The sequence below is a fragment of the Truncatella angustata genome, assembly GCF_020726525.1.
Source record: "Truncatella angustata strain MPI-SDFR-AT-0073 chromosome Unknown BKA67scaffold_5, whole genome shotgun sequence".
NCBI lineage: Eukaryota > Fungi > Ascomycota > Sordariomycetes > Amphisphaeriales > Sporocadaceae > Truncatella > Truncatella angustata.
The window spans coordinates 3,189,957-3,217,567 of record NW_025763385.1 but is presented as its reverse complement, the minus strand read 5'-3'; the positions used below and the strand labels follow the sequence as shown (position 1 = coordinate 3,217,567).

The 27,611-nt window shown below is 47.5% G+C and overlaps 9 protein-coding genes and 1 pseudogene across 10 annotated transcripts; 7 read left to right on the top strand and 3 right to left on the bottom strand.

Moving 5' to 3' along the window:
- Positions 1-125: 125 nt before the first annotated feature.
- On the bottom strand, positions 126-1,374 carry BKA67DRAFT_520111 (uncharacterized protein; the record flags this gene model as incomplete). The annotated part of the gene is made up of 3 exons (XM_046098152.1): positions 126-587; positions 634-1,097; positions 1,200-1,374. The coding sequence occupies 3 exons, from the start codon at positions 1,372-1,374 to the stop codon at positions 126-128; spliced, it is 1,101 nt and encodes a 366-aa protein (XP_045957778.1).
- An 815-nt stretch (positions 1,375-2,189) lies between these two features.
- BKA67DRAFT_569941 (uncharacterized protein) lies at positions 2,190-2,901 on the top strand (the record flags this gene model as incomplete). The annotated part of the gene is made up of 3 exons (XM_046103133.1): positions 2,190-2,324; positions 2,388-2,498; positions 2,572-2,901. 3 exons carry the CDS (start codon positions 2,190-2,192, stop codon positions 2,659-2,661), a joined length of 336 nt encoding a protein of 111 aa, XP_045957777.1. The 3' UTR covers positions 2,662-2,901.
- A 1,129-nt stretch (positions 2,902-4,030) lies between these two features.
- Positions 4,031-4,729, top strand: BKA67DRAFT_679143 (Gti1/Pac2 family-domain-containing protein; the record flags this gene model as incomplete). The annotated part of the gene is made up of 2 exons (XM_046108867.1): positions 4,031-4,411; positions 4,484-4,729. Coding segments are annotated over 2 exons (627 nt in total), but the record flags the coding sequence as incomplete, so codon positions are not given.
- A 7,082-nt stretch (positions 4,730-11,811) lies between these two features.
- BKA67DRAFT_606964 (uncharacterized protein) lies at positions 11,812-12,871 on the top strand. The gene is made up of 2 exons (XM_046105368.1): positions 11,812-12,451; positions 12,512-12,871. The coding sequence occupies exons 1-2, from the start codon at positions 12,106-12,108 to the stop codon at positions 12,592-12,594; spliced, it is 429 nt and encodes a 142-aa protein (XP_045957775.1). The 5' UTR covers positions 11,812-12,105; the 3' UTR covers positions 12,595-12,871.
- Positions 12,872-18,073: 5,202 nt separating this feature from the next.
- BKA67DRAFT_537165 (uncharacterized protein) lies at positions 18,074-18,571 on the bottom strand (the record flags this gene model as incomplete). Its single annotated transcript, XM_046100272.1, has 1 exon — positions 18,074-18,571. One exon carries the CDS (start codon positions 18,569-18,571, stop codon positions 18,074-18,076), a length of 498 nt encoding a protein of 165 aa, XP_045957774.1.
- An 881-nt stretch (positions 18,572-19,452) lies between these two features.
- BKA67DRAFT_692649 (uncharacterized protein) lies at positions 19,453-21,592 on the top strand (the record flags this gene model as incomplete). Its single annotated transcript, XM_046109217.1, has 4 exons — positions 19,453-19,641; positions 19,697-19,943; positions 20,791-21,095; positions 21,152-21,592. The coding sequence occupies 4 exons, from the start codon at positions 19,453-19,455 to the stop codon at positions 21,410-21,412; spliced, it is 1,002 nt and encodes a 333-aa protein (XP_045957773.1). The 3' UTR covers positions 21,413-21,592.
- Positions 21,028-21,120, top strand: BKA67DRAFT_t110 (annotated as a pseudogene). Its single transcript has one exon. The product of its transcript is annotated as a tRNA-OTHER (tRNA).
- On the top strand, positions 21,374-22,482 carry BKA67DRAFT_322736 (uncharacterized protein). Its single transcript, XM_046096195.1, has 2 exons — positions 21,374-21,679; positions 21,924-22,482. The coding sequence occupies exons 1-2, from the start codon at positions 21,476-21,478 to the stop codon at positions 22,377-22,379; spliced, it is 660 nt and encodes a 219-aa protein (XP_045957772.1). The 5' UTR covers positions 21,374-21,475; the 3' UTR covers positions 22,380-22,482.
- Positions 22,483-23,198: 716 nt separating this feature from the next.
- BKA67DRAFT_569929 (uncharacterized protein) lies at positions 23,199-23,854 on the top strand. Its single transcript, XM_046103132.1, is given in 2 exon segments — positions 23,199-23,705; positions 23,723-23,854. 2 exon segments carry the CDS (start codon positions 23,430-23,432, stop codon positions 23,738-23,740), a joined length of 294 nt encoding a protein of 97 aa, XP_045957771.1. The 5' UTR covers positions 23,199-23,429; the 3' UTR covers positions 23,741-23,854.
- A 2,536-nt stretch (positions 23,855-26,390) lies between these two features.
- BKA67DRAFT_647356 (uncharacterized protein) lies at positions 26,391-27,561 on the bottom strand. Its single transcript, XM_046105954.1, has 3 exons — positions 27,298-27,561; positions 27,127-27,145; positions 26,391-27,041 (listed from the first exon to the last, which is right to left on the bottom strand). Exons 1-3 carry the CDS (start codon positions 27,412-27,414, stop codon positions 26,680-26,682), a joined length of 498 nt encoding a protein of 165 aa, XP_045957770.1. The 5' UTR covers positions 27,415-27,561; the 3' UTR covers positions 26,391-26,679.
- Positions 27,562-27,611: the final 50 nt, after the last annotated feature.

Below are 27,611 nucleotides of genomic sequence, written 5' to 3'. Positions count from 1 at the left end.
GTATGATTATTGCAGACACAGTGTTCAACCGCGCTTGGAGACTCCCAACAGAGAATAAAGACTTTCGTTATGCCTGTGAGCACCTGGCCAATTCTTTCTTTATTTTTATGAACTAGGATCGAGACTTAGTACGTGTAGTAGTAACATATGACGCCGTTCTGTGTATCAATAACATCTCTGACCGTGACATTGGGTCTCAGCCCTTGCACATTAATAACAGTATCCAGCGTCAAAGGTGTGCAGGGACTGCTGTTGTCGATACAGCCGTTGATCTTGGTCTTGCGCGAAGCGTCGCCGTCTTGCCACAGCCAGAAGTTGCGGTCGACGAAAAGATGGTGAAGGAAGAAAGTAGGATCCTGTGGTGACGAGGACGCATCGGCCATGACGGAACCGATACCGTTATGACCGTATGCATGAGGACCGAGCTCGGCACAGTTCTCCATATCGGAATAGTTGTCGCGTGAATTGCAGATATTGACAAAATTCTTATTGCACTGGGCAGTCAGGGACTCATCGACAGCGCGGGAGAGACAGTGGTCTTGGAAACCCGAGCCCGGCCCAATGTGAGCAACCGCGTTGGCAAAGTACTATTCAGGTAGTTAGTTCCTGATGCTGTTTGCATGGAAGTGATACTACGTCGGTAACACAGATATACTGGTCGTTGGTAGACGTCCGCAGTGACCCGAAGAAATCGGGCGTGAAGATGGAAGAGCTAGAAAAGTTACCAGCATCAAGAGTTTCATCCCACCAGGGGAAAGCTCTGTCAAAACCACACTCGTCCCTCAAAATCTGTTCCAAAGTCCAGACATAGTATCTGTGCCAGAGAAGGAAAATGCTGTTGCCATGAATGGTATTGGCCATCATCTGGTGAACGCGGACCAGGTCCTCGTATCGGCTCTGTGATGGTGGGAAACGGCCGGACGAAGGCGCATCCATCAGACACTTGAAGGCTGCAGCAAATGCATGCCTATCGGTGTCTGAGTAGTCTCTCCATTCAAATCGCTGGTTTGGGTTGTCGCAACCTATCGCGACAGATATCACGTTATCGATTGGATCGTCAATTGGGGCGATCTTCGGCTCACCAGTGGAAGATGAAGCTGGAGACGGAGACGATGACCCAAGCCCTATGGACTCAGCGATTTCATCGGTGACATATTCGAAGCTGTTTCCAAGGCCTTCCATAATTTTGGAAATAGTACCATTGTGCGACTTCAGGATTCCCGACCTTGCATCCTCCAATGAGATCGTGCTGAACCATCCAAACTTTTCGTTGGGAAGAGGATCGGTTGGGGCTCGCTTGGCAATAAGGGGCGGAGTCGCGGAAACTGTGGTCGCCGCGCCGAGAGCACAAGATAGCACTTGTGAAAACTTCATGATATGGGAGATGTAGTGAATATCCGACGATCTGTGGAGGTGCTCTGCCTGCAGTGACTTTTTCGCAGTACAGCAGATATGCTGTACAGACATGATAAAAAGTGGCTTCCTCAATTTCCCGCTCTTCCCTTCTTTTTGAACACGGGTTATCCAGTTCTGTCTCTGACCTAAAAGTGGCTTTTTGAACCTCTGGAGTACCACGGTGGTTTAGGATACTGTACAACCTTTCATGAAAGGTTGTACAGAGGGAATCAAAACCGCCTTCCTCCTTTTGTCTCTCTCTTCTCTTCTCTAATCACAGACGATCCATTTCTGGCTCTGACCTATATGTATGCTGCAAGTGTTCTTTTGGACCGTGTCAATTTTGATTCCATGAGCGTGAGCTTCAATCAGGCTCTTTCGCAGTTACTGATTTATCCACTACTACAAGGAAATTAAACATCACCGAGGATAGATTTTTGACACAGAAAATATGCATTCATGCTCGGAAAGGACATGCTTTCAAGTTTTATAGTACCAGCGAGGTTGAAAAGTGTACTTTTGCTTGGGAGCCAGAACTGGACTGTCCATGTTCCGATAAAAGAGAAAAGAGAGAAGGATAGGAAGCCGATTTTGATTCTCTGTGTACTGTAAGATGGAAACAAGTGCAGAGTCTATGTAGAGTGGGCGAACCCGGTGTTTACATGTCACTATAAGTACTTCTTCCCTATCGTACCGTAGTCTAGTAAAGCAGTTCCTCCTTACAGATCGCCTTGTCAGCTTTTTTTCGTTAGTTCTCATTTATAAAGCCGTAACCATTGTATACACTACTGAGTATGCACTACCACACCTTTGCGGCCGCTGCAGCCTTATTTGCTGCCTCAACTGCTCTACCTGCCGATACCCTCTCGCAGCACCTGGCTCGGGCTTGTGAATACGCAGGCATATATCCTGGGGCCGTTGCGCAAGGAGTAAGTTGAAATACCTCAAGCAAACTTTATAGGTCCTCCACTGACAAACTACGCGCGGAGCAGACTTGTACTCAAATGGATGGCATATGCAATGCCGGTGATTACTCGACAGAGTGCGACTTCCAAGAGGATACCAGTACTTTTCAGGTCTGCCAATCACCCTCACAATATGCAGTGAGTAGGCCATCCGCCTAGCATCAATCGTTCTTAATTCAGAGGCGGAAGTTAACAGTAGATGAACTGGCAGTGTCAAAAAGAAGGAGATCCTTGCTGGGTATATGCGTCGACCAAATACCTGCCTAACATAACATACTTCGCTCACTGTTCTGTTGCCTAGTCGAGGGAAGTATTCAGCAATGCCCTTATTGATGTGATAGCGGTGGTATGAATAGCTTTGGAAATGATGATCAGAGGATGATTGCAGGTATTTCATTAGGCTTCATACTGAATACTGCTTGGCAAATTCGGGCTTGTCAAGGATCTGAGGTAGGCCTTTAGGCTCATCGTATGCGTTTTGGTTGTTCGAAACCTTGTCTAAAAGCCACATTTCGGTTGTGGTCTCGCGTCGGCACAACTTGGTGTGGAAACCTGGTTCCGACCTCTTATATCCAAGTCAGGACAAACTATAACGAGGATAAAATTAATATTCCGTTCATTCCTGCCCTTGAGGTATATTTCGTAGGCATTCAGTCGTGAAACCCTGCAACTTATAATTCTTCTGTTTCCTTGACTCCTGTAGGTCGGAATTATGCAAGGCTTTTGACTATGCCACGGGCAGAGGTATCCTGTAATACTGATTCAGGCTAGCAGCAGGTCATCAAGCCTATGCACGATAAAGGGGTTGCTCGAAGGGAACATTCCAAAAGCGTAGAGCCGGCAAGGCTAAGCAGATGATTCCCGCCACAAGCTCGGGGATAAACCAATCAGATAGCTTTCGGAGTCAAGGGAAGAGACCACCTGGATGGAGGACGGGCACACATGAGGACAATGCTTGTATTATCATGCCCAACTCAAACTTACTTTGACCCTGTATGAGGAACGAATGAGCCCTGCCTGGGAACCATGGAGTCATTGAAGGCAGCGATGATAGAAGCATAGGAAGCAGTTTGTTAAAAGTACATGCATGTTGCCGCACATAAATTGAAGGCTCGTCCTTGGCTAAATACCTGTTTTGAGCAGTCAGGATTTAGGGTACCATACTAGTGGATATGTTGTTCGATATGTTACCCTTGAACCCCAGTGATTCCACAGCGGTGAGCTCGTCTGTCCGCTAACAACTTCGCCGAGAATCACACTGCGTGGTGAGATCTTCTCTCCTTTCCAAAGACCACTCTAAGAGACATTGCCACCGTAAGGACATTGTGTTCTCACTCGTCCATAAGCGACGGTCTAATTATCCCGAATACCGATTCCAATTCCCCTCAGTCATAAACGTTGCTGCCTTCAGGATTGCGGTATCCACAATAATCTGAGAGCGCTTGCGGCTATACAGTTCTCGGCATCGCCGAGATCTCTGCGGACTAACGACTTGATAAGAGAAGTTCTGCCCAGCTCATTTATAAGGGGTGGAAGGAGTCAATCAACACAAGAATTCCAATTTTCTTTAGACCATCGATTGCAATTACATCACCCATCATAAGCATCATAATCAGGATTCTTGACTTATTTGTTGCGTAGGTCTCATGGAAGGCTGTTACGTATCGAAAATGACCAGCCAATATGGTGCTGGGGCTTGCCTAGAACCTACCTGGCAAGGTTATTGTGAAAGTACCCTGGACGCCCTTTATCTCATCGAATGGTGTATTAGAGGTGACGGCAAATATGTCACACGCCGGCCTCATGATCGCGAGAGGGCCTCTCTGATCGCAAGCGGCAACATCTTTATCTACAAAGAGCAGGCCAACGGCATCAAGCGCTGGACTGATGGCATTCCCTGGAGCCCAAGCCGTATGCTAGGTAACTTTCTTATTTACCGTGAGCTGGACAAGCCATTCAAGCTTGGACAGAAGAGGAAGACCAACCACAAGGAGAATGGTGTCACCAAGGCCAGCAGTAACCACCAACCAAGTTCCATTCGCCATGCGGAGGTCATGGCCATGGGATCAGCAACGGGTCCATCGACGTCTGGCTCGTTCAGCAACCAAGGTGGTCCTAGCCAGGGCAACGCAAAAACAAGAGCTCTTGTTGGTTCACTGGTGGACAGCTATGACTTCAAAAAGGACGGACTCATCAAGAAAACTATCAGTCTCTCCTATAACACCACTACCCATCATATCGTCTCATACTACACCATCGAAGACGTCGAATCCAAAATCCTACACAGACCCAGCGAGACCTTCTTGAGGGACTACACCCCTCGTCCAGAGCTCATTCAATCCAGCAACTTCCGCGTACCAATTAATGACAACGATATCTTCTTTATGCCCGATCATCCACGATACGGTGGCTATAGTGTCCCTCAAGCTTACGATAATAGGCATATGATGCAGGGCATGTACCATGCCAGTGTGTCTGGTTCGATGTCGGTACCTACTGTCCCCAGCGTGCCAGGCCTACATATAGGAGGAGGCTATACGACGCCATATGTCCAACCACAGAGTTATCCTGTCCAGCACTTGCCGACTATTACAATGCCACCAGCACACAGACTGTCGGCTGCATACTCGGCTCCATCAAGCTCACACTATACCTATACGCATGGCTCAATGAAGCAGCAAATATATCCCTCAGAAGATCAAAGTTACAGAATGACGCACAATTATCCTAATAATGTCCTAACAAACTCAATGTATTATGGACTGAACAATGGCACAAATCTACTGTCCTGCACGGTTCCGACACTGTTAAGAAGTCAACTCGGTAACAGTACAGCCCTGTCTAGCAATGGCGAAGCAAATGATAATCTGAGTAATGACTCGATGAGTTCTACAAATAACATCAACGGAGGTCAAGCGGCATCGACGAATTCTGGTTATCATGGTCTCCAAGCCTTCAATTCAAGCTCGGCCGCTTCCAATAACGCTTCCAATAACGCTCCCAATATCTTGCAGACCTCCGGTTCGTTTTCCTTAGGTGCTATGTCACACTCACAGAACAATGTTAACTCGTCGGCAGCTGTCCCTCGGGCCCCAGACCTTGACGGGCACATGCCCAGGACGGACGGAACCGCGGCATCCCATCCCGCAAATGGGCCATGATATTCTCATTGATGATCCAAAATGGCGTACTGCCACCGATTTCAGATTATGAATGGGCAGGAATAGCCGTTGGGTCAAGGTAGAAGAGTAAAACCGTTGGAGTGGATAGAGAGGACTGTATTTGGTATGCGTTTTTAGTTTGTACATCTTAAATCTTGTTTCCTTCCATATCTTAAGCATTTCAACATCGTCTCAATAGTCTATATACAACTCGTAGTTCATCAAGACTATCGGTGAATGAGACGAGAGCGACACTTCCCATCGCGATTCCTTCTTCTAAGGACTGGGGCATCTAGGTCCTCACTTATGTACTGTCCATCTCTTGATTATCTCTTGACTATGCATTGCTATAGTACTACAAACGTGCTGGTGAAGGGACGCATTCGGACGTGAAGACAGAGGGAGCGCGCTGAAACGAGGCTTATTTCAAGCGAAAGACGATACCATAGTCTATAAGCCGCGAGGCTATACCTGCATGTGCCTCAGGTGCCCGTGCTTGGTGTGCCACTTTGTAGTACGCCGGCCGCAGGTGACCATGAAGTCTAGTTTTGAGCTGCATTCAAGATACAGACTTTCATGAGCTTATCTATACAACTAGGTCTAACCGTGATTTAAACAGTACTGCAGCGTGGGCAATCGGGGATAGGGCTCTGCAAGCCTGTTGACGACACTGCGATGTTGCGACTCCTCAGGGGTTCGATGCCAATTCTCGATACTGTAAATTTTACGCTGACCCAGAGATACGTACGTCGTAGCCGGCCCATATGCGGCCACTTAGACCATTCTCTTTAGCGGATACACAGCAAAGACATTGGGGTACTATCCTGTACTAGGCTGAGCCGAACTTCCTCCTAATACAGTACCTGACGCCGCAATGCATGTCGTTTCCCGAACATCCAACTAAGTTGAGGAGATTTCAAGGTAGGGGCAGGTCAGGGATATGGAAGGTGCGCCTTGAAGGAGCTAATTCGACACAGCTAGCTCTATTAGGAGGAAGTTGTCTCGCCCTCTTGCCCAATTTCTCGATTTCATGCAGTGCCCGGGTTGTTGGTTGTCAGGCCACGAACCTTGCTGCCTTTGGTGATTCGGTAAGTGACCTGGATGTTCCCTTAGTCTTGATGCATTGAAACAGTAGGTGATAATGTCTGCGGAAAAGGACATAGTCTTGATCTCATGACATGGCAATCATCACGGTGAATAGGCTCACTGGATCTTTTCTAGTTGGTCATATAGATAGGCCTGGTTTAAACCCTCACCACGCCCGACATATCTCGTGAGATGATCAAGACCATCACGGTCGAGGCTGGCCGACCATGTGCATACCTAGCCCCACAATGACCTGCATGAAGTCGACCCCGTATATACTAGCCGATAACTTGACTGTACGGCAGGGCAAACCGGGAAACAGCAGAGCTGATGTATCCGCCATTGGTGTATGCAGGGCAAGGACTCCTGCACTAAGTTCCATAACGAAGAGGCTCTATAGGTCGACCGGGGAATGACGGAGGACAAGTACGGCTTTTTGATTCGTCTTAACCGCAGAGTGTAATTCTCCCGTTCCACTCCTTTGTCCATGTATCAATTGCGTGTCCCTTAGCCGCTGTATTGCGTTAAGTGATGCAGCAGGTCGACTTCTCACCAGTGGGATGGGATTGGACGGCCACCATTGCGAGCTGTAAATATAACCTGTATGCATACGCAGGAAATTTGGATTTAAATGTTCGTTGTAAAGAGGTCCCGCTCAAGTCCAGCTCACACACTTTCCAAGCACTCTAGCCGGGATGCGGATATAAGAAGACGCTGCTATTATCCAAGATAACTGCCCTGAGCTAAAGTCACCAAACTCTTCTCCCTCTACCTGTATCATCATACTGGATCTCCAGCTTCATATCTCGATAGATCGGCCATCGTCATTCTGTGAAGGAATCGTCGTCTCTTAGGCTCTAGCCTTACAGTACTGCTATCGTCGAACATGTCTTCTGGAAGCCTGGTATGCCCTCATAACTTCGTCGTTCCATGCCACATATAGCTAACTTAAATCTCCCTAATAGTCTGGAATCAAATTAGACCCTGCAACCAAACAAACCGTGGTTGCATCAGACAATACAACTGGCCCCTCAGTCAATAGACCCGCAGAGCCAATTAAAAAATGATGATCAGTTCTCGAGGATAGAGGAACACGGCCACCAATGCATAGGAGTTAGCTTGCTATAACCTTTTGGCAATATTTCAATATTGATTCATAACTCCCACAGTTCAACACGATCTTTCATATGAGCATATATCATAAGAAGCTTCAAGCAGAGACTTTCTCCATCATAATATTCCTGATCTCTGCGTGGGACCTGGCAGCCCACATTTTGCTGTGTGTTAATATGATGTAATCCGAGGCCGCTGCTCCATTAGGCGGACCAACAGCCTTCGATTACGCACCACGCCAATTGCCTCTATACGAATGGCAATAAGCAGGCTGCGAGCCGCCGCTATCGGGAGTTTATACCGCTGACGGCATTTAAATAAACCCCCTTGAACGCCAGGCTGAGTTCCAGCGCTTCCGCATCCTTAAATTGCTACCAGGTTTGAATTGAAACAAGTTTGCTTCGCAAAGAACGTATGAACATCTCATAACCCGGTACTGCCTCCATGCCATTCCATATTTCCCCAGACTTCGGTCACGTCGATCTACAATTTAACATGAAGAATGAATATGAAGGGTGAAGCTGAATTTGGCCGAAGACCCCATAGGATAGCAACTGAGGAGCGACCCAGATACCACTAGTCGTGTCTCTTTTGAGTCCGATCCTGGTAAGCGACCCAGCCAGGGCTACACGCCCTAGATAGTTAGGCGTTCGTAGTCCCCTTGCCGTCTTTCTTATGTAGTGTTGCTTCTATTTATTACCTCCAAGAAAGTTCACTGCATCATCAGATCTCCCATTATATGCCCACGAAATCCATAGTGGTACCTATTCAGGGCACATTGTCACCCCTGCCAAGAGGGGTGCCGGGTTTATATTCACTTGGCAAAGATTGAGTTCATGGTGAAGGGCTCCCAAGAAGACTTTCGCTGGAAAACTGGAAGCCGGCGGTGGTCTAGCAGCATGAATAGTGAGCTGTTATGGAACAAGCAGACATTACGAAAAGCCAATGTCATAGAATGGAATGGAAACCGGTGGAATTATATTTTCGATTTTAATAACACCGAGATTGTCTCGGTGTTATGAACTGTTCTCTCTTTTCTCCTTCGTCTCTTGTCTTGTACCTCATATGTAGTGCATAGGATAGCAATATCAGTGTCATTTCGCCAAGCCAACGTCTTTGCCCTGACATGAGCTCTGGACTCTGGAAGAGCTTTGGAGCTGCGTATTGGCAGGTCTGCCCTGGGTCTCCGTTTAGGTGCGGCCACGTGAGATGGGTTTCCCGTACAAGCGTTTTGGGACGAAAATGAGCACAATTACGTCGGACGTCATGGGATGTGTAGGAAGTCCCTGCGTATCGGCTATGCAGAGATGGCGGCGTTACTCATGTGTCCTCACGAAAGCCTCTTTATCAGTGAAAGTTAATTTAACGTCACGAGTCCTACATAACGTTTTTCTATATGTTTTGTGATAAAATAACTTGTCGGAATGGTAAAGGGTCCATAAGGATGCAGAAAGAGACCGGGGGTTTCTCGGATGAACTGAACGAGTCTCAATTTCTTCGGGCCGCTCCTAGTTTCCGAAACAGATGTTCTTGCAGAGTGGCCAAGATTACTGACCTTGAAATCGCACGCTTCGGCGAGTGGAGCAATCATCAGTCTCGAACCTAGCGACTACGCAATGGCCTAGATTGGCCCTTCTGATGTCAAGGCTCATGCGGCCCTTCTCCTGCGCGATGAGGGACACCCCTGGGAAGTTCCCGGTCAGCCGGGGCGACTAAGATGTATTTCACATTGCCTACGGGGCAAGAATGCGGAACAGGCTCTGCGGCGGCATTCGCAAGGCAGCTTAAGAAATAAATATAGACGAACTTCAACCCTGTGCAAGCATCAAGTAGCAGATGAAGATTTGCACAGGTCGAGCTAAGAACACCTAGAATCTGCAGCCTTTGTAAATATTTATCCTGCATTTTATCTGCAGGGAATCTTGGACGGAGAGAGCGGATGCCGCGAGTGAATGTACCTTGAAAGCAGCGGGTCTTAGATATATTGTCTGACGCTTATGGCGTGTTGGCTATGGTGGTATATCTGTAAATGATTGGCTTCGTGGAATTGGTTATTCCTTCCTGCAGCGATATCCATGTGAATAGATGTTCTTACGTCGCTTTTGCTGAGCATCATGTTACATTTCCTTTTCTCCCCAACCAAAAAGATACAACTCGTTCTGCAAATGAGTCTCTACCAATCGGAATGCAAGCCTTGTCGCGGTCCTGTCCTCCTTGTTCCTGCAAATCTTGACTGCCTAGACAATGTGACGTGTCTCGCCATATGGGGTACATTGGGGCCATTTCGGCGAGAATGGTGTCAAGCTGGAAAAAAATTTGCCTTGACAAGGGATGGGGCATTTAGGCCAAAATCCCCCTTCCCGGTCGAGTCCGTGATGGTATTCTAACGGGTAGCCAACTTACTCTTCCCAGACTATTATTGATCGGAAAAAGGGAACAGCAGAAGCGACCGTTCCCATGTTTTCCTCTCGTATGGTATTGGTCTGAACCAGCGGAGACATGAATTCATGAGGTTAGATTCTGATACATTTCGGACATGATAGTATCTTTATGGGAATCTAGGTTTGTCCATAGTCTGGCTTTCCCCTTACACCGACATGTGCCACTACCGTGCTGCTCTTATTGACGCCGCACTCGTTTTTGGGGTCATACTGTCTAACACGGGCAAGATTTGCTACTATCGCGATGATCAAACTTCACAAATGAATGTATGCCCAGGGGCAAAACAGTTTCTGGGCTTTCATTTGGACAAGTCGATGAAGATCACAATGGAAGGAAATTTTTTCTGTGGTTACCGGCCCCATCCTGGTCACCGATTCATGGAAGGCTGTCATGATCAGAAGCCTTACATATGCTCCAATGATTGATGCATAGATATTACAATGTTAGCGAAAGGTAGACCCAAGTTTGTTTGGAATACTGGATTCCAGTACTTTAAAACAGAATAGCCCTAAAATGGGAGCTTCTCACTTGGCACTTGTGTACTGCAATTTTGTTCGTTGAATACTTGAGCAGTGAAAATTTTCTGATCAACCGTACTTCATACCTCCTCTTCAAGCGCCGCCATCCAGTCAGTCGTTGGGTGGACTTTAATTTAACTTGTATCCTGGTACGAGGAGACGTTGTAGACCTGTCAACGACAGAACATCTGCACGGGGTTGCTATCACTTTTGATATTATAGAGCACTAGCACAGGTACCAAGCGCCCTTACAGGTGGCTTGCAGGTTGCGCAGGAGTGATTGCATCGAGTTCACTTAGCACTAGGGGCCATTTAGGTCGAATGGCTGCTGAAGTAGTATTTCGAATATATTATCAATGCGACTATTGATCGTTGTACAACGTTATGGAATATATCCGTTCGAGATTATTTCAATGCCATACTTAAGTACATAACGCCTGTTACTAACGAAGGACTGCTCCTTCATGGACCGCATATTAGAGGCAGTGATAGCGAGCCCTACAGTCTTGATAATTGCCAGCCTGTCATTTCGCGACGGATCCGCAGCTCGCAACACCAGCCTCCGCCTACCAATGCGATTGGCCAACATCAAACACCTCTGGCGATGGGCTAGCTAACAACATCAAGGCGACTAGTGCAACTTAGTTATGGCTAATATCGGTCGGAGTCAAGCGACAGGTAAAACAGAAAAAGCAGTGACAGACATTTGGACTAGAGATACATGCTCTGTGGGAAACAAAAAAAAAAGCAATGCCTCAGGATGGACCACTCTTATTGGCGTGGGCATGAAATCCGCCCCACCCAATCGCTGTAGATCTGAGGCTGCTCTGCAGGGACCATTACCGATTACCCGGTAAGGACGGGACTGCAGTCCTGTTGTTTAGTTGATACCAGATATTTTATCGGTTAATTTCAGAAGTGCTGCGGGTATGCGACCAAAGAGATATCCAATCGGGTCTCGTGCATCGAAGGGTATTACCAGGGTGGCTAATGTTAACTAGCCTGGATGGGGCTGGGAGTTCTGTAGTTGCACCTGATGGCGATTGGAGTAACTCAGACCGGATTAGTTGAAGAAACGACACGTAGTTTGCGTTTCTGTGTGATCAAAGTCGGAGCGGCGGAGCCCGACGTCCGGAGATAAATTGTTGGCCCTTTGAACTCAAGTTGCTTGAAGTACCTGTAACATGAACACAGCCTGTCGGGACCTGTCAAGGGTGCAGTGTGGGGACAGAGACATGTAACAAGTTGAAGAAGAAGAAAGTCGTTGAGGACCTAAAAGGGATCGGAACAGAAGGCTGCTATTTTTTCAGCTCGATCACTGGTATTTAAAGTCATCGATGTTCCAGGTCAGAAATTCCATCTCAAGGCTCAAACCATTTTCGTGAAATTCAGTACGACTTCGGACACCTCGAGCGTCATACAGAAATGTGTCACGCACATCCCCATTATCACGGATGTCAACACACCTCTGTGAAATGGTTTTATTGCCCGGAAGGTGCCTTTGACCCCAAGGTTGGATACGCATCGCCATGCTCAAACCCAATATACACGGCTCCGCAACCATCGAACGCAGACTGCCCTCTTCAGAATTGCAACTATAAAGTCTTGGGAGGCAGCTGGACCTGTTGCCAGTGCGCCTATAATGCGAATTCGCAAGGCTGGTGTAACGGCAAAGATTCTCGCCTTGGGAAGACTTATATTGTATCAAGTAGTGGGAACACAGAATGGCAGAGCTGTGGCCACGGCTGCTGCAGTAAATGCGTGGCAAACAGTAAGTCATTCTTCTGCTTTGAGAGGTGCTGGGAACGCTGCGCTTATCACGGTTGTGTAGATTCTTCCAGTTCCAGTCCTGAGCTAGCCTCCACAGATGTTCGAAAAGGTAAACACCGAAGCAGGCGAGGGGCACAATCTTGAGTTCGGACATGAGAGTTCATCATCCCCGTCATCGTCGGGTGGTTCTGAATTTGTTATGGATATTGCCTGTTCTAAGAAGTCGAAGTCTGCAAGTGGGATGAAGGAAACACAAGAACGGAGTCATCACCATTAACTGCTTGGAGACGTTAGTTGGGGCACAAGTGGCTGGCTACTCGCACATACGTGCAGTCCAGTATTGGTCTCAAGATATAGCTGCCAGTCTATGTCAAGATCAACCTCGGATACACTTTTGTTGCCATTGCTGCCTCCACTCCGCCCATTTCTTAATCTTCAATGTTTTCTCTGACAAGTGATGTTCCCTGCGGTGTAATATCTATTAGTAAACCACTCCCGAGTATCGTCACCCTTCCAAGCCTCCTTCAATTTCCACACAATCCCTTGCTCCTCTTCGGCCTATGTAGATGTTTGGCCCCCTTTCCTCTTCTTGGCGATCTCCGTGGTAAACATGGTAAGTGCTATTCCGGTCAGCTGTGATCCGGTGCCAGATACCTTGGGGGTCACTGCTAGGTCCGGCCCCTAGGCATGAACCCCCTCGTCCACAATTTTCCCTTCCAAATCAAGATCCTGTCGTAATCTTCGTGCAAAACAGACACGGGACAGTCAGCGAGTAGACGACCCTCCGCCAGGCCACACCCAAACCAAGAAGGCGAGACCGAGCGGTCCTAAACCGTCGGGAACATAGAACCGAAAGGCGCGACCAGACGAACATCCGCACGATCGAGTCCCGTCACAGAAGCCAAACCCAAGGGGTCGGTTTCCCACGCTTTCGACATCGCAGACCCGAAAGAGACGGGCAGACGATCCTCCGCAAGACCAGACCCCGTCTAAGAGGCATGTGTGAGGGGTTGTTGCCTCAATCACCCTATTCATTATCTACAAGAGTCGACACTTTATGGCAGTTGGTGAGAACTTGGTCATTCAGCCAACTCAACGTTGCCCGTATCTGTTACTGTAGTGATTCATCAAGCAAAGTCATTTCTGGCACCTGGTCGTGGCTTTGTCGAATGTATCCAGGAGAGGTCGGGTCTGGTCCCAGCACTACTTTCTGGAGGACAGTCATGGATGTCGCAGAGTAGCAAGCAACGATGCGCAAGCAGTAAGACACTACAAAATGACGCGCTATACAATCGCAACCAGGACTTGATGCGCGGGCGCGATATAGTTTTTTATTAATGTCGACGAAGGGATCGTTAGAGATCTCACTACCAGTGATGAACTGAGATGGAGAGCTGCTTCTGCCGACTGTGTCAGGTATCCGGTCTGCTTGGACCACGGAAACAGTTGGGATCGAACTGTGGTCCGTGGACAAGGCGTAGAGGGATCAGTACGATCGCATCTAGGTCCCTATCGAAACATAGGACGTCTGTAGGTTCAGTTCATTGATGCCGGAGCTTCCCATATTCTTTTCACCTGCAACTTATCAGAGACTAAGCCCATACACTCTCTAGGGGTAGATAAAATACGGACTGAACTCTATCCTTCATCGCGTCCAAATGCGCGCAATCGCATGACCACTTTTCACCACTACACAGCAGCAACGGTCTGAACAATGCCTTCTCCCTTTCGATGCTGTCGAAAACTGGACATGTTTGGAAGCTGTCATGAACGAAAGCAGAATCTGAAATACCTTTTTCCAGATCCGATCCGCCATTGATTGGGCTATTTAACGTGGGGAACATCCCTTATTAGGGCAAACCACGCCTCCCAGAGCCATACATCGCAGGGTTGTGCAGGTGTCAGTGTACGTATATACATGTCAGAGCCGCTCACGTGCCGATCCACGCTATTGCGGTATCATGCTGGCGCTGCCCGATGATTTTAGTCAGTATCCAACCTCGATTCCGTCGGAAAACATCCCCGTCCATTGCTATTCGACCCATCAGTCCGCAGTTCTCCGGTTTTCGGTGGGTTTTCCCCGCCGGCGGAAGCAACATCACCTGCTTTCACCTTCACCAATTCGACGGACATCGAACGACGAGGTGGAAAAACCCGCCAGAGTTTGATATGTGAGGAAGACTCTTTGGTCATCGGGCTCTGCGATAGAGCCCATCTCACTGTCGTGTGCCTGTTGACGACTGGCAAAAGCCGGGTGAAGGGATTGCAGCGGGATTCGAACCCACTTGCTCTCGTCGCCCAGCGCAACAACGAGAGCACTGCCAGGCGCACTTAACCACTGTCGCCATATGAGCACCGCCGCATTTGATGGGCAATCTATCGTGTATTCCACGAGCAGTGGAGGAACCCCATCATCGAAGGTTTTTGATCTGCATTTCCTTCAAACCCGCAACGAAGCTAGCCGGGATAATTCGTGCACGTTGTCTGTATGCAGAGATCACAAACATCGATTCGAAAGGGCTAGGGATCCTAGTAGACATAGTTAGACGTGGAGAAATGGTGGAGAGGGACATGACTGCGCAGCAGGCAGATACTGCATTGTATCTATCTCAAAACGTTCCGTGGAGTGCAAAGGAGAACCTGGAGGTTAAAGCAATGAAAAATGTGAGAGAGTTCCACAATGGCACGCGTAGAGAGTGCTATGCACCAGGGCAACCCAGCTAAGTACGCGCTTGGGTTCAATTCAGTACCCTAGCATCAAACTAAAACCTACAATTGGGAACCAACACCCCAAGATATTTACTGCAGCTTACGGGGCCCAAACCTGTTCTTTCAGCGCAAAAGCACACATGGCGTGTCGCTCAAGTGGAGGTCTCACCATCTGCCGGAGTTTTGTTTGTGTAACAGGCGCATGTGGATAGACGTGTAGCCTGATTGCGTACACGACTCTCACGTGGAAGATTTCATGGACAGAACGGGCCATGCGCCGGCAGTCATGGATTGCGGGACTTTTGCAACCCTTGAACAAGGCCATCGGACTGTCCTCCAATCCTTCTTGGAAGACAATTTAGGATTTATGGCCGACCGATATACAAGTATGGTTTTCTGAGAGGCGGATGAGGCGCCCAGAGGTCAATACTGGATAGGGGTCTGCTTGCGATTGCACTACCCGATCTGCGGATATGGGCACAGCAGGTTGATTTAAGGGGCTTTCGTGTCAAGACCAAGATGGTAGCCAGTCGGTAGCGCCATGAGTTAGGCACAATAGAAAAAGCTAGAGCAACATAGAATTTTAGTTCCTTTTTTCTTCTTCTTAATAATATAGTATTCCTACTCAAATACTGGAGGTTCTATGCTAGTAAGTGTAGGATCATACAGATGCTGCTGGCTACTCGTCGCATCCCGTTCAATGACCGCTTGCAACTTCGTAAGGACAACTTGCCAGATACTGGGAATTGCTCCTGGCGATCAACGTTTAGCATTTTCTGGCGACCTATAAAATAAACAAAACATTTAACCCAGGAGTCGTGATTGTTTTGGGCCTGTGAGTGCCAGAGTGCATCGGACTGCAACTGGATATATAAGGGCTGCAATCCCCCATGTGATAGGGAGTAGGGCTCAGCCCGTCTAGCACCCTAGCACTCCTTGCTTCACCCCGTCTGACAACTATACTACAAGTCCATCCATCTGGCTTGTCGATTGATCCATTGTGTGAGATGTCACTGTATTCAGATGCGCCCACTATACTCAGCTTATTAGTGGATGTAGTGCAGTGATAAAAAGTTCTGCGAATACCAATGCGATTTTGTTTCTCAACACCATTGTCAAACGAACTAAATTTCAACCCAACGGGAGTTTCAGCTTCACCCATATTACTTTCTTGATTATCTATTGATTTGGCACATTTTTGCACAAATACATCATTCGATGCAATACCGATCCTTTTTCACGCTTGGGGAATTCCTACGCATTGAATTAGTTGGTACATGAGCTGATTCCCCGTCGTTTAGACGCTCACCTCTGAGACTGTAATCCAAGACACTTTTGAGTTCATGCGCTCCATCAATAGACTGTCTTCTTTCTTTGACCACTGTTCAGGGTTTTGTGCAAGGCATCTCTCAAGCAATCGCATCGACTGCCGGCGAGTAGATCTCGCAGGTTCCGTTGAACCATTTTGACGCGTATCCATTGAATTGGAGCCGCGAGAGGAGTTTTTTTTTCTTTTTTTTTCGTGAAGGTTGACAGATGCCGTTGAGATGGATTAACAGCTTAAGATTTTGATGAGGAGAGCCGAGTTTAAATGGCCAAAGAAACATGTTAGAGATGTTTAAATATCCATGCCTAGAAAATATTGGGCCATCCCTTCTTCTATTTAAGCAGCTAAGTCAAATACATGGTCAGCAATGAAATCTGCTTCTGCTCTTGTGGACGGAAAACATATCTTCTAAGAGCCCTATCTGAATCTTATGGCGCTGATTCAAAATAAGCTTTACCGTTCTGGAATGCAGGCTGTCACTTCTGGAAATTCACAGTACAGTACAGTTCAGTACCGCAGTCTGTCGTGGACATAAAACAGATTCACTGACGAGCTTACAGTATGAGAGTCCTATTTTTGAGTGCTATAGTTCCAGCTGGATATTTCACTCTTGGATCACTGTGATGGTGAACAATGGTCCAGAAACAGTTGTAAGGAAGTTGCGTAAATAGTGGAAGTGGCGAAGAAGTAATCACTCATGAACGAAGGATTTGCCGTAGGAAGATCTGGGGAGCTCGACCTGGGTGGAAATATCTCGTAGGGCGAAAATTAACACATCTGGCAAGCATTCGCGCTTGTCGTCCCGTAGTTGTTCAATTATGAATTTCAACAAATAATCTCATTATTACGCTTGCCAACATTTCCCCGAGAATTTCAAACGAAATTTACAAATTACAAGGCTCAAAATCTAGTTGCCTCGGCTATCATTTCCAAAAGTGTGTAAAGGCTCGGCGTCATGGTCGTAATTCCTAGCCGCTCGTGCATTGCATCCTGGCTCCAACGTGCGCGTTCGCTTTGTTATGTTCGTACTAGCTCTCCGGTCGAGAAGCTCTGAGGCAGAAGGAAATCATGCAAGTTGTACGAAGGAGCATCGTTAGGTGGGCATGATATAGTCTTTGAAGTCAGTTTCCTATCGAGAAATACTCCGAGCCAGCGCATAGAAAGCTCTGCCCTCTTCTGGACGACGCCATTGGTGCGATACTTGATGATGATTAATGCCGTTGTGATACCTGTCATGCTGCTCCAACTGATCCAGTAGGGGTTTTCTTCGCAATGGATGGTGTAGACGGATAGGGAAATTCTCGAGTATCAGATGTGGTATTATGTTGGCATACTCAAGGATCCGGATCAAGCCAGTCCAATCGCAAAAGACACATATAAAGGAAAGTCTGCTGTAGATCACTACAGCGGATATATATCAGCGGCCATTCCCATCTGAGTAGTAAGATAATAAGCATCCTAAATATATCACCATTCACCCCATCTATTTATTAATCACCACTGCCATTCCTCCTACAATCTTTTGATTTTATAAGGCTTTGGCGGACGTACTCTCCATTCGAAATGAGAAGAATCAGTAACCTAAGGCTAGCCCAGGACCTGATCAATTTCCAGCAACCATTCTGTCACTTCGTCGTCTAGACCAGTCTCTGGAGAGCCATCGTGTTCAAAGCCCCGAAATGTCCTGATTAAACCAGAGTCCTCATCGTTTGATACAGTACAACACATTTGATTCTGATTTCCGCATTTCGTTCCATTTGGCTGATTGATCGTTGTTGCGACATGTATTGTTCGGTCAGATAATCCATCCAAGTCTCGTTCATCGCCCGAATAGTCGGATAATCTTCCGTCTGCTGTGACTTCTCTTGGTGTTGTCGAAGCGTGCTGGCGCATCACTTGGCGGCGTTCTATCATTTGTGTATTTGCTGGGGCTCTGGAGCGGCGAGCAAGCCGGACTCTCTTCTTTGGCAGAATTCCTGGCTTTTTGTCGATCTGAGCGACTAGAGGTTTCCCACTCTGCTGATTGACCACTTCCTGTGTATTGACTTTTTTCGATAACCTTTGGGATCGCCGGAGGGCTGCCATTGAGCGTGACGAGAAAGCAGATACGCCAGAGTAATGGCATGTGATAAGTTGGCCGGCTGGCAGAAGACTCGTATCAAGGCAAGAAGACGACTGGAAAGTTCATCTTAAGCTCTTTACATCCCAGGATGCGGTTCTTTCCTTGTCATCTCCATTATGGACCTGGACCAGTCCAAATCAGTCTCACCACCGACATAGATACTGTACAGTACAGTGTGCCTGTCAATGGGAGAAAGAGGACCCTTAGGACAATTATGCACGCAGAATCCATCAAGCTACTACCAGCCGAGCCAATAACCGCGCTGGCCAGTATTGGCACCTATGGGCTTCGCAATTGCCCTGTATAGTGTACAGTGAGTAACGAAATCGGCTTCCGCTCATATGGGCGAAAATCAATATTCTCGAGAGCCATTTTTGGATCCTTTTCGAAATTAACAGGTTAATTCTAGCGCTTACTCAGATAGGCATTACTTGGTTGACATGAATTTGTCACATTGGAAACGTCTTGCAATTAAAAATTAAGTTCTTTATGTATGGAACAGGCCATTCAGATCGATAGTGTAAATTCTAGGACTTCACCCAGTTCCCAGTCTTACGCTGTCCACACTATGGACACATACGGATCGCTACCCGAACAGGTTAAGAACAATGTATTTATCATTCTACAATCCTCGACCCAGAAACCGGCTCTCGCGAGAACAAATTCTTCCACTTTGTTTCTTAGCTGGCAGGACAATTCCAAATGTCTTTATAGATAGCCATTTCAAAATCGAATGCGGGAAATTCGTGATCTGTCTTGTTTACAGTCATTCATACTTGAACAGCATCACATAACCATCAAGCTGCTGCCTACTGGAGGTCAGACTACGAACGGGACAACCAACATGCATACCAGGCCGCAGAGAATCAAGATTAGCAGAAGTGGCCCATCGCTTAAGCGTAAGGCCAAAGCCCTTGGCGAGAAGGCGAATGTTCTCAGCGTGCTCATGTACCACAATGCCATTGATAACCGGATGGAAATCGAGGTACATGTGCCTAAAGACCTGAAGAAGTTACCGGATTTCAATAAACTTGTTTGTATCCGTCCCTTCATATTTCATGGTTGAACGAGAATTCTGACATTTTCAGGTCCAAAGAGCCATCCGTGAAAAGAGCCGAAAAGCTAAAGCTCACGCTCGGGCTCTTGCTACATCACAGCCGACAAGCCAAACTCGCTCACGTACTGCCGACCGCGAAACCAGCGAGGAGAGAGCTCAAGCCGTTTCGCTATCGATCTACGATATCATACCCGACGATGACGGAGACACTGTTATCGTTCACGATCCATCTTCTGCTGCAGGCGGGCAAGCGCACCCGGGTCACTCTTCGGGCTCAGGTAAGCACTCCCACAATCTAATCGGGGTAGAGCGATGTTCCAATCAACTGACCATGGCCAAACAGACGCTACAGGAAGCCCGGACAGCAGATACCAACGTCATTCACATAGAACAGAATCGAGCACGACGATTAGAGACGGGACAGATGATGATTTACTGTGTTACCAAGTCGGACAGAATAGCGCTTCGACACGGAAAGGCGAGATAAGACAACATAGTATAGGTCGGGCTGGACAGCCTCAATATCCGTCAGGGCGAGTCACAAAGCAGCCAGTGAGAGGCCGTGCACGGCCTCAAGCTTTGGAGACGCATACATCGGCTGAGGGTCTCAGCGTGCACCGTGCTCAAGTGGGGAGACAATCTATGGCCAGTAAGGTCTTGCGGCTGTTGGCAGAGCTTGCAGGAAAGTCGCATAAAAACGTGCTAGAGAAAAGTCAACAGGTTTGAGGGATGCATAGGATATCTAGGCCTGTATCCTGCAAAAAAAGATATACCCTCACGGACTTTGCATCCGGCCCCTCTTAGACCACTCTCGATCTGTTCCAGTCGATTGTGCTTGACTTTCTTCATGGCATCTTTCAGTTCCTCGAGTACTTCCTGAATCTTGTCCAACGCTGCAACAAGATATGCTAAACTTCCAACTGGCTCGTACTTCATATCACCCACCGCGGAAAGAGAGCGTTCCTGGTTTCCACCAGACGAGGTTACGCTGTCGTCCTGGCTATTATCGTCAAATTAGGATTACTCAGTCTTCAGTCTCAGTCTACAGTCTACAGTCTACAGTCTTCATTCTTTAGTCATCATTCCTCAGTCTTCAGTCATCAATCCTCAATCCTCAGTCTTCAGTCATCAATCCTCAATCCTCAGTCTTCACTCATCGGTCTGATGGGGATAGTGTCCACCACCGCATTAGCCACGCCACATTCGAAAGTCTGCTCCGCGACCAGCTCAAGCGCACCCTCGACGACGGGATCGAGAGCCTTGACAAGGGAGGTGCTCGTGGGGTCCTCTTCAAGGTGACTCTTCTTGCATATGGATATACCTTTATTGGCAAGGGCACCGTGCCGGCATTTATCGAGGATCGCCCGTATGGCGCAGTGGTTGAGTGCGCCTGGCAGTGCTCTCGTTGTTGCGGTGGGCGACGAGAGCAAGTGGGTTCGAATCCCGCTACGGTCCCCTTAACCCGGCTTGTGCCAGTCGTCAACAGGCACACGACAGTGAGATGGGCTCTATCGCAGAGCCCGATGACCAAAGAGTCTTCCTCACATATCCAATTCTGGCGGGTTTTTCCACCTCGGTGGTTTTTCCCCGCCGGCGGAAGCAACATCACCTGCTTTCACCTTCACCAATTCGACGGACATCGAACGGCTACTGGGACGATGTTCAAACCGGAGGACTGCGGACTGATGGGTCGGATAGCAATGGACGGGGATGTTTTCCGACGGAATCGAGGTTGGATACTGACTAAAATCATCTGGCAGCGCCAGCATGATACCGCAATAGCGTGGATTGGCACGTGAGCGGCTCTGACATGTACATACATACACTGACACCTCCACAACCCTGCGATGTATGGCTCTGGGAGGCGTGGTTTGCCCTAATAAGGGATGTTCCCCACGTTAAATACAATCAATCAATCAATCAATCATTTATCGAGGATCTCGAACACGAAGTAAAGTTCTATCAGGCCCTCCAGCCGCTGCAGGGTAGAGCCACTGTGAGAGGCGCAGTCAATGTATGTTTCAATTGACTATCCTATTCACGAGCATCTAAAGCTTGAAAAAGAATAGAAACACAACCTTTCATCCATAAGATGGCACAATTTGTAGTTGCAGATTCGCCACCTCGCCAGTCCGTCGAAACCTTATTGCTTGGGGAAAGTGCACGCCGGCAGCCGTGCCTATAAGCTAGTCGGGCTGAGCTTCATGGTCGCGCTCATGGTTGAAGGCTTTGGCTGACAACTGATACACGGCCCATAGCCCGTAACAGCCACGCCTATCTTTCTCGGGGCGATCGACCTACGTTCGATATCACGCACTTGCTACTACGACTTCCGAGTCCGAGTTCAATACATGATGTTTCTATCCTGGGGTGGTGATAGCTTGGACTCCGTGCGCACTGCGGGCGATGATGGAAATCTAAGGCGACAATTGATTCATGCCATCCGTGGCTTGCACACTTGTGGGGTCGCGCACAAGGATCTCCGGTGTCCTAATGTGCTGATAAACCGAGAGACTGGACAGAATAGGATATGCGATTTCGAAAGGGCTGTTTTGATGAAACGTCCTCGGCTCCCTCTTGGGTCTGTGGTGCCAAATAAGAGAAGGTTCCCGACAAGAGACAGCGGGGGAAAGGTGGGTCGTAACTTGCCTTGTGAGCGGCAAATGTGTGAAGACTTGAACGCAGTCAACATGATATGCGTGCAACAGATATGAGGTACATCGGCGTTTGGACTTATCAAGGTTGAAGATTTATACGATGTCGGAGTTTAGCTGTTCGATGATGAAGTGGGCGGGAAGCGGGTAATCAAAATCCGCGAGGCAGTGATGGGCCTATCAATGTCTTCTATCCAGATCCTCAGATGGTGGCCGCTTTTAAGAACGACGCTATAATAGAGATCAGCTATGTGCTCTCTCCTATTTAAAAGTTTGAGTAAATCGTATTGTATTTTGGTTTGGATCTAGGGAGTAGCTCGGCACACCATAAGAAAAGCAGTATATGGATACAAAGTAAATAAATGTTTACAATACTTCAAGTAGTCGAGGCAAAAATGAAGGAACGGGAATTGGAAATCCATGAATACATCGGAACTAATGTTGCGAACGAGGTTGCATTCAAACAGGCATCCATCAGCCAAGGCAGCCAAGCTAAATGAACTGCCATTAATGTAGTACGCGTGCCTCTCCAAACATGAGCCGCCATCCTACAGGGCGTCCAACAAGGCTGAATACAATGCATATTCGCGCACTTCCAAAATGCGCTGTGAAAGTTGGTCACAGGTGCTTCAAAAGCCAAGTCCCGCCCTATCCTGATATCGAAGGCGAAATATTGCACCGGTCGAGGTCTAATCGAAACCTTTCTTGAAGGCGATGTGCAGATTTATACCTATACGAAACTTTATGCCTTTAGAACGACTAATAACCTTGTAAAAGTCAGGGTAGTACAGTAAGTTTTGGCTCCAAGATTTCCCAAACGGACCTGAACCCCTTGCTACACCCAGAGTTGCCTATCCTGACACGCTATCCTGATATCATCTCTGCTATCCTGCTATATCCGATATGATATATATCATATATCCGATAACGTCAGGCTCTCTTATCCTGATATCTATCCTGATATCAGGATAACCTGCTGCTTGTGATTGGATGGTTGGCCAGCAGGACCCATATTTACCTACCGCCAAGAGCGGTGAGGCCAGAAACTCATCTTGGCCGCTTGATTAATGGTGGATCAGTGATCTATAACGATTCTCAAATGTTTACTAGATGATCGTACTAAGTATGGCATCCTCACCACAGCGACTGTCAGATTGCGTCTCGCAGTCCCAGATGAGTGTTCAACCTGCATATGATGCAGAATCAGCGTCATCTGATATTCTGAATTTTGATTATATATTCCGTGCAACGTACCCAAACAAGGGTCAGACAGGGCCATCGGGAAAACGGAAAACGAGAGGCCCTGTGGTGTATGAATGCCTTCTTTGTCCTTCTGATCAGGCATGGTCAAATCCGAAACGAGACAATGCGGTATACCATGCGAAGCGCAAGCACAGCGACATAATCAACACTTCAGATAATACCATACTCGAACGGTCATCAGACACTGGCCCTCCATTAAAGCAGGCTAGGCTTCGTGATTATTATACAGTCAGCCCATCGGATTCAACCCTTCGTCAGGTATTCAATACCCAGCGCTACACTGAAAGCATGGTTGCTCTTCTTACACGCCGACGGCTGCCCTTTTCGGCAGTTACTTGGGATGAGATGCAAGACATTATGCTTGCTTGCAACCCCGCGATCGAGGACCTCATCATGACATCAAGGCATGAAGCAATGCGCCACATCACTGCAAACTTTAGCCTCTATCAGTCGCAATTAAAAGCTAAGCTCAATAGCGCCATTTCAAAAATCCACATCTCATCGGATCTCTGGACATCGCCACACCGTCACGGGGTATTAGCCGTCTGTGCTAGATGGGTTGATAGGGAATATCAACCCAAGAGAGCACTTCTGAGCCTACCAGAAGTTCGACATAGTCATTCCGGTGAACATCAGTCTCGACTTATTCTGGCAACACTCGTCCTCTACGGTATTACGGATCAGCTCGGCTGTCATACCGGCGATAACGCGACATCTAACGACACGTGCCTGCTGCATCTATCAATTATGCTGAAACGGGACCACAACGTGAGCCAATTCTCTGCTCTATTTTCTCTATAGCTGCCTAATTTATACTAGGTCAATTGGGATCCCAAACGGCACCGTATCCGCTGTATTCTTCGTGAAAGGATGTCATGCACTAATCTTGAAAAGTTGAATGTATAGGTGACTGGCTGCGCGAAGGCCTCATTATACCGTCATCGCGTGGTGGTAGAGGCCTCATCATCTCTTTGAGCTGCGCTTTAGTATTATATCATGCCTGCTAAAGCTGCTAAAGCTACTAGCCTGATATCATCTCTGCTATACTGCTAAGCTGATATCATATCAGGATAGTGTGTTATCCTGATATCAGGATAATTTATCATATCCGATATGATATCAGGATAGGCAACTCTGGCTACACCCCGTCTGACAATTATACTACAAGTCCATCCATCTGGCCGCTAGGGCAAGGATATTCTAATTTGGCCTCTGTATGACCACAGCGTTTGCTTGCTGTGATCGCGGCTAGGCTATCAAGGATTTCCTCCAAAACAGCTCTTCTAGAGACTGGTTCCATAGTGAAGTCGGCCGTATATATGGATGAACCCGCGATAATCTCAGGGGAAGCAGCGAATTGCGTAGGATCAAGGCTGATTTTGAAGTTTCGGGCCTAGGACTCAAAGGTGAAAATAAGCGCCGATATTTGTAATGTTATATGTTAATAGGCATAGACCTTGCTGTATGGTGCCGTTATTTTTAACATTTGGCATTTTAGATGAAAACTGCCATCCACTAAACTACCATCTGCCACTAATCCACTCCACTGCCATTCACTAAACTGCAGCCATGCACTAATCCCCCATCCACTAAACTGCTATTCACTAAATTGCAGCCATGCACTAATCCCCCATCCACCTCACTGCCATCTGCCACGAATCCACCTCACTGCCATGCACTAATCCCCATTCTCCAGCTTCGATCATCTCAATATCCCCCTCTTCATCGAGTTGGTGTTTCTCTGCACCCAAGCATTTCGTACTGCGGCGTGCATCGATAAAATTAACTAACAAAAGGTCTAGTCGTATTGAATTGCACTTGTTTTGAGCACATGCTGTAGCTAAATCAATGAGTTCTGCCGCCTCATCAATGATTTTAGCTGGATACGTGCGTTTGACACTTTGACCGAGTAGGCGAGTAGAAAATGCTTCCTTCTACCCAGATCCGACACCTTAGTCAACAGCAAATGTCCATAAAGTTTATTGTTCTGAGACGGTACACACACACACACACACACATGTTTATTACGCCCGGGTCATTCCCCTAGAGGGCAACTAACGCTATGATACAAAAACGCTTCTCATGTTTCCGTCTTGACTCCGATTCGAGCCCATACTGCAAGACTATAATCAACCATCCAAAACCACTTATTGTCCTCGACATCCCTGTATGATACTGTTAGTTGTTAGTGCATGGCAGATCAACTTGAAGTTGACTTCTCCAAGTGTTCAGAGTCCTATCCTCGGCGACTGAAGCGCGACCTGCTGAGTTAGTATATGTTTGGGATGTCCTTTGTGCATCATTTTCTCCTTCTAAGCCTAACTCCCGACTTCCTTCACCGTCTGTTGTAATCGTCCTGTGGCGATTGCGAATGTAATTGTTGCTCGAACTGCTTTGAGGTCTGGTGTCCATTTGTTGTCGTCACTATAGGTCTTTCCACCAACGTAGAACGAGATACTTCCTCTTCGGTCTTCCGTATACTGAAGCAGATCTTTACGATGTGCGGTCCATTTCGTGCAGCGCATGACAAAGTGTTCTACAGTCTCTCTTCCGTATCCGCAGGCGCAATCTGGTGATGTTATTGCTCGCACTTGAAAGCTCAAGCTATTTGAAGCGAGTTAGCACATCATCTTCTGAATAGCATAACCGTACCTTGACCCGCCAAGGTTGGTCTGGCGTTGCCACGAAGATCGACTTTTCGTGATGGTCTTCGCTGATAACCTTGTATTCATTGGAATCACAGGAGATCCATGCGCCGTCCGTGGCAGGATCCCGAGGCCGTCTGAAAACTACGAGTACGGTATTCTTCACAAGAAAACTTGATAGTATTTAAAGCCCACTACACGCGAGTCTGTACAGCCTAGCCAAATTCCCTACTTTACAATCGGCCCAGTGACAGCTCAAGATTCGAAGTAGCGCAGGCACCCGATCCTTCTCTAGCCTCACCGGTGGTGAGAATATAATGGAAGTTATATTAATTCAACCTTTCAACCTTAAACTGCCTCTTGTACATGATAGTTAGGTCGCCGCTCTTCCCTAGAATGTGTCGCTGTCTCGAAGGTTACGGTACTGAACTCTATGGCAACTCTATTGTTGTTTAACTGGACTCTTCATCCTCTTGGCAGGCGCCGCTGATTTCGAAAATGAAGTATCCAGCCAGCTCCGGCACCGGCATCTGCACCGGCATCGCTGCCGCCGGCCGATGCTTTGGTGGTAGGGGAGCCTGCCCTTGCCATGTTCGGCAAGCTGGCCACACGGTTTCTTCCAGAGGCATTAGCATTTTATGACTGCTGTTTGCCCGCAATGGCATAGATTTTCTGAGATTGTAAAAGCGTGTACATGAATTCTGCTTGCGAGAAGATTGGAATGATGTGCGATCTTGTAGGCTTTTAGCTTTAAGCGTGCATTGCACTTGAGGTGGGCTGTGTAGGTGCCTGATTAAGGCAGCTTCGGCTAGGTCTACACTACATGTGGTTGCATTGAAAAAGCTCTCCACTTCATGTACAATCTCCTGTCAGATACTAAAGACCATGAATAAGCTTACCTGTAGGGATGTGGATACGCTAGGCTAAATCATACAGAGAAATATGATTAAAGCAGGTATCCTAATACATGCCACCGTCCTCCACTATCTCGTTTAGAGCTGGAGTTCCTGGTGAGGCAAGGTAGACTTGACATGAGTGGTAGAATGTGAAAGTACTTCTTCGCAGCCTACCTTATTTTTCTCTAGCCAAATATGAGCCTCAGCACGACGCGGGTCTTCGGATGGGTGCTTTTTACACACTTTTAAACGAATCAAGGCTCTCATGGTCGAAATGTAACGAACACTCATCTTCCTCTCCCTCGCAAACGACGGACGGTACTGCAAACACAGGATAAGACACCGACGAAATATTCATCTGAAAAAAACCAGCGTAGCATTGCTTCACTTTCATGGACACGGTCTTTTCCATTCGACCAGCAGAACGTTCGATGACGCCATAACTGGAGTAGGAATGCTATATTATTAAGAGGAAGAAAAAAGGAGTT

Coding starts and splice junctions, on each gene's coding strand:
- BKA67DRAFT_569929 (XM_046103132.1), top strand. CDS start 23,430: ATGATCGTACTAAGTATGGCATCCTCACCACAGCGACTGTCAGATTGC.
- BKA67DRAFT_322736 (XM_046096195.1), top strand. CDS start 21,476: ATGTACATACATACACTGACACCTCCACAACCCTGCGATGTATGGCTC. Junction 21,680..21,923: donor CTGTGAGAGGCGCAGTCAAT/GTATGTTTCAAT, acceptor CACGGCCCATAG/CCCGTAACAGCCACGCCTAT.
- BKA67DRAFT_606964 (XM_046105368.1), top strand. CDS start 12,106: ATGTGTCACGCACATCCCCATTATCACGGATGTCAACACACCTCTGTG. Junction 12,452..12,511: donor CAGTAAATGCGTGGCAAACA/GTAAGTCATTCT, acceptor ACGGTTGTGTAG/ATTCTTCCAGTTCCAGTCCT.
- BKA67DRAFT_647356 (XM_046105954.1), bottom strand. CDS start 27,414: ATGAGTGTTCGTTACATTTCGACCATGAGAGCCTTGATTCGTTTAAAA.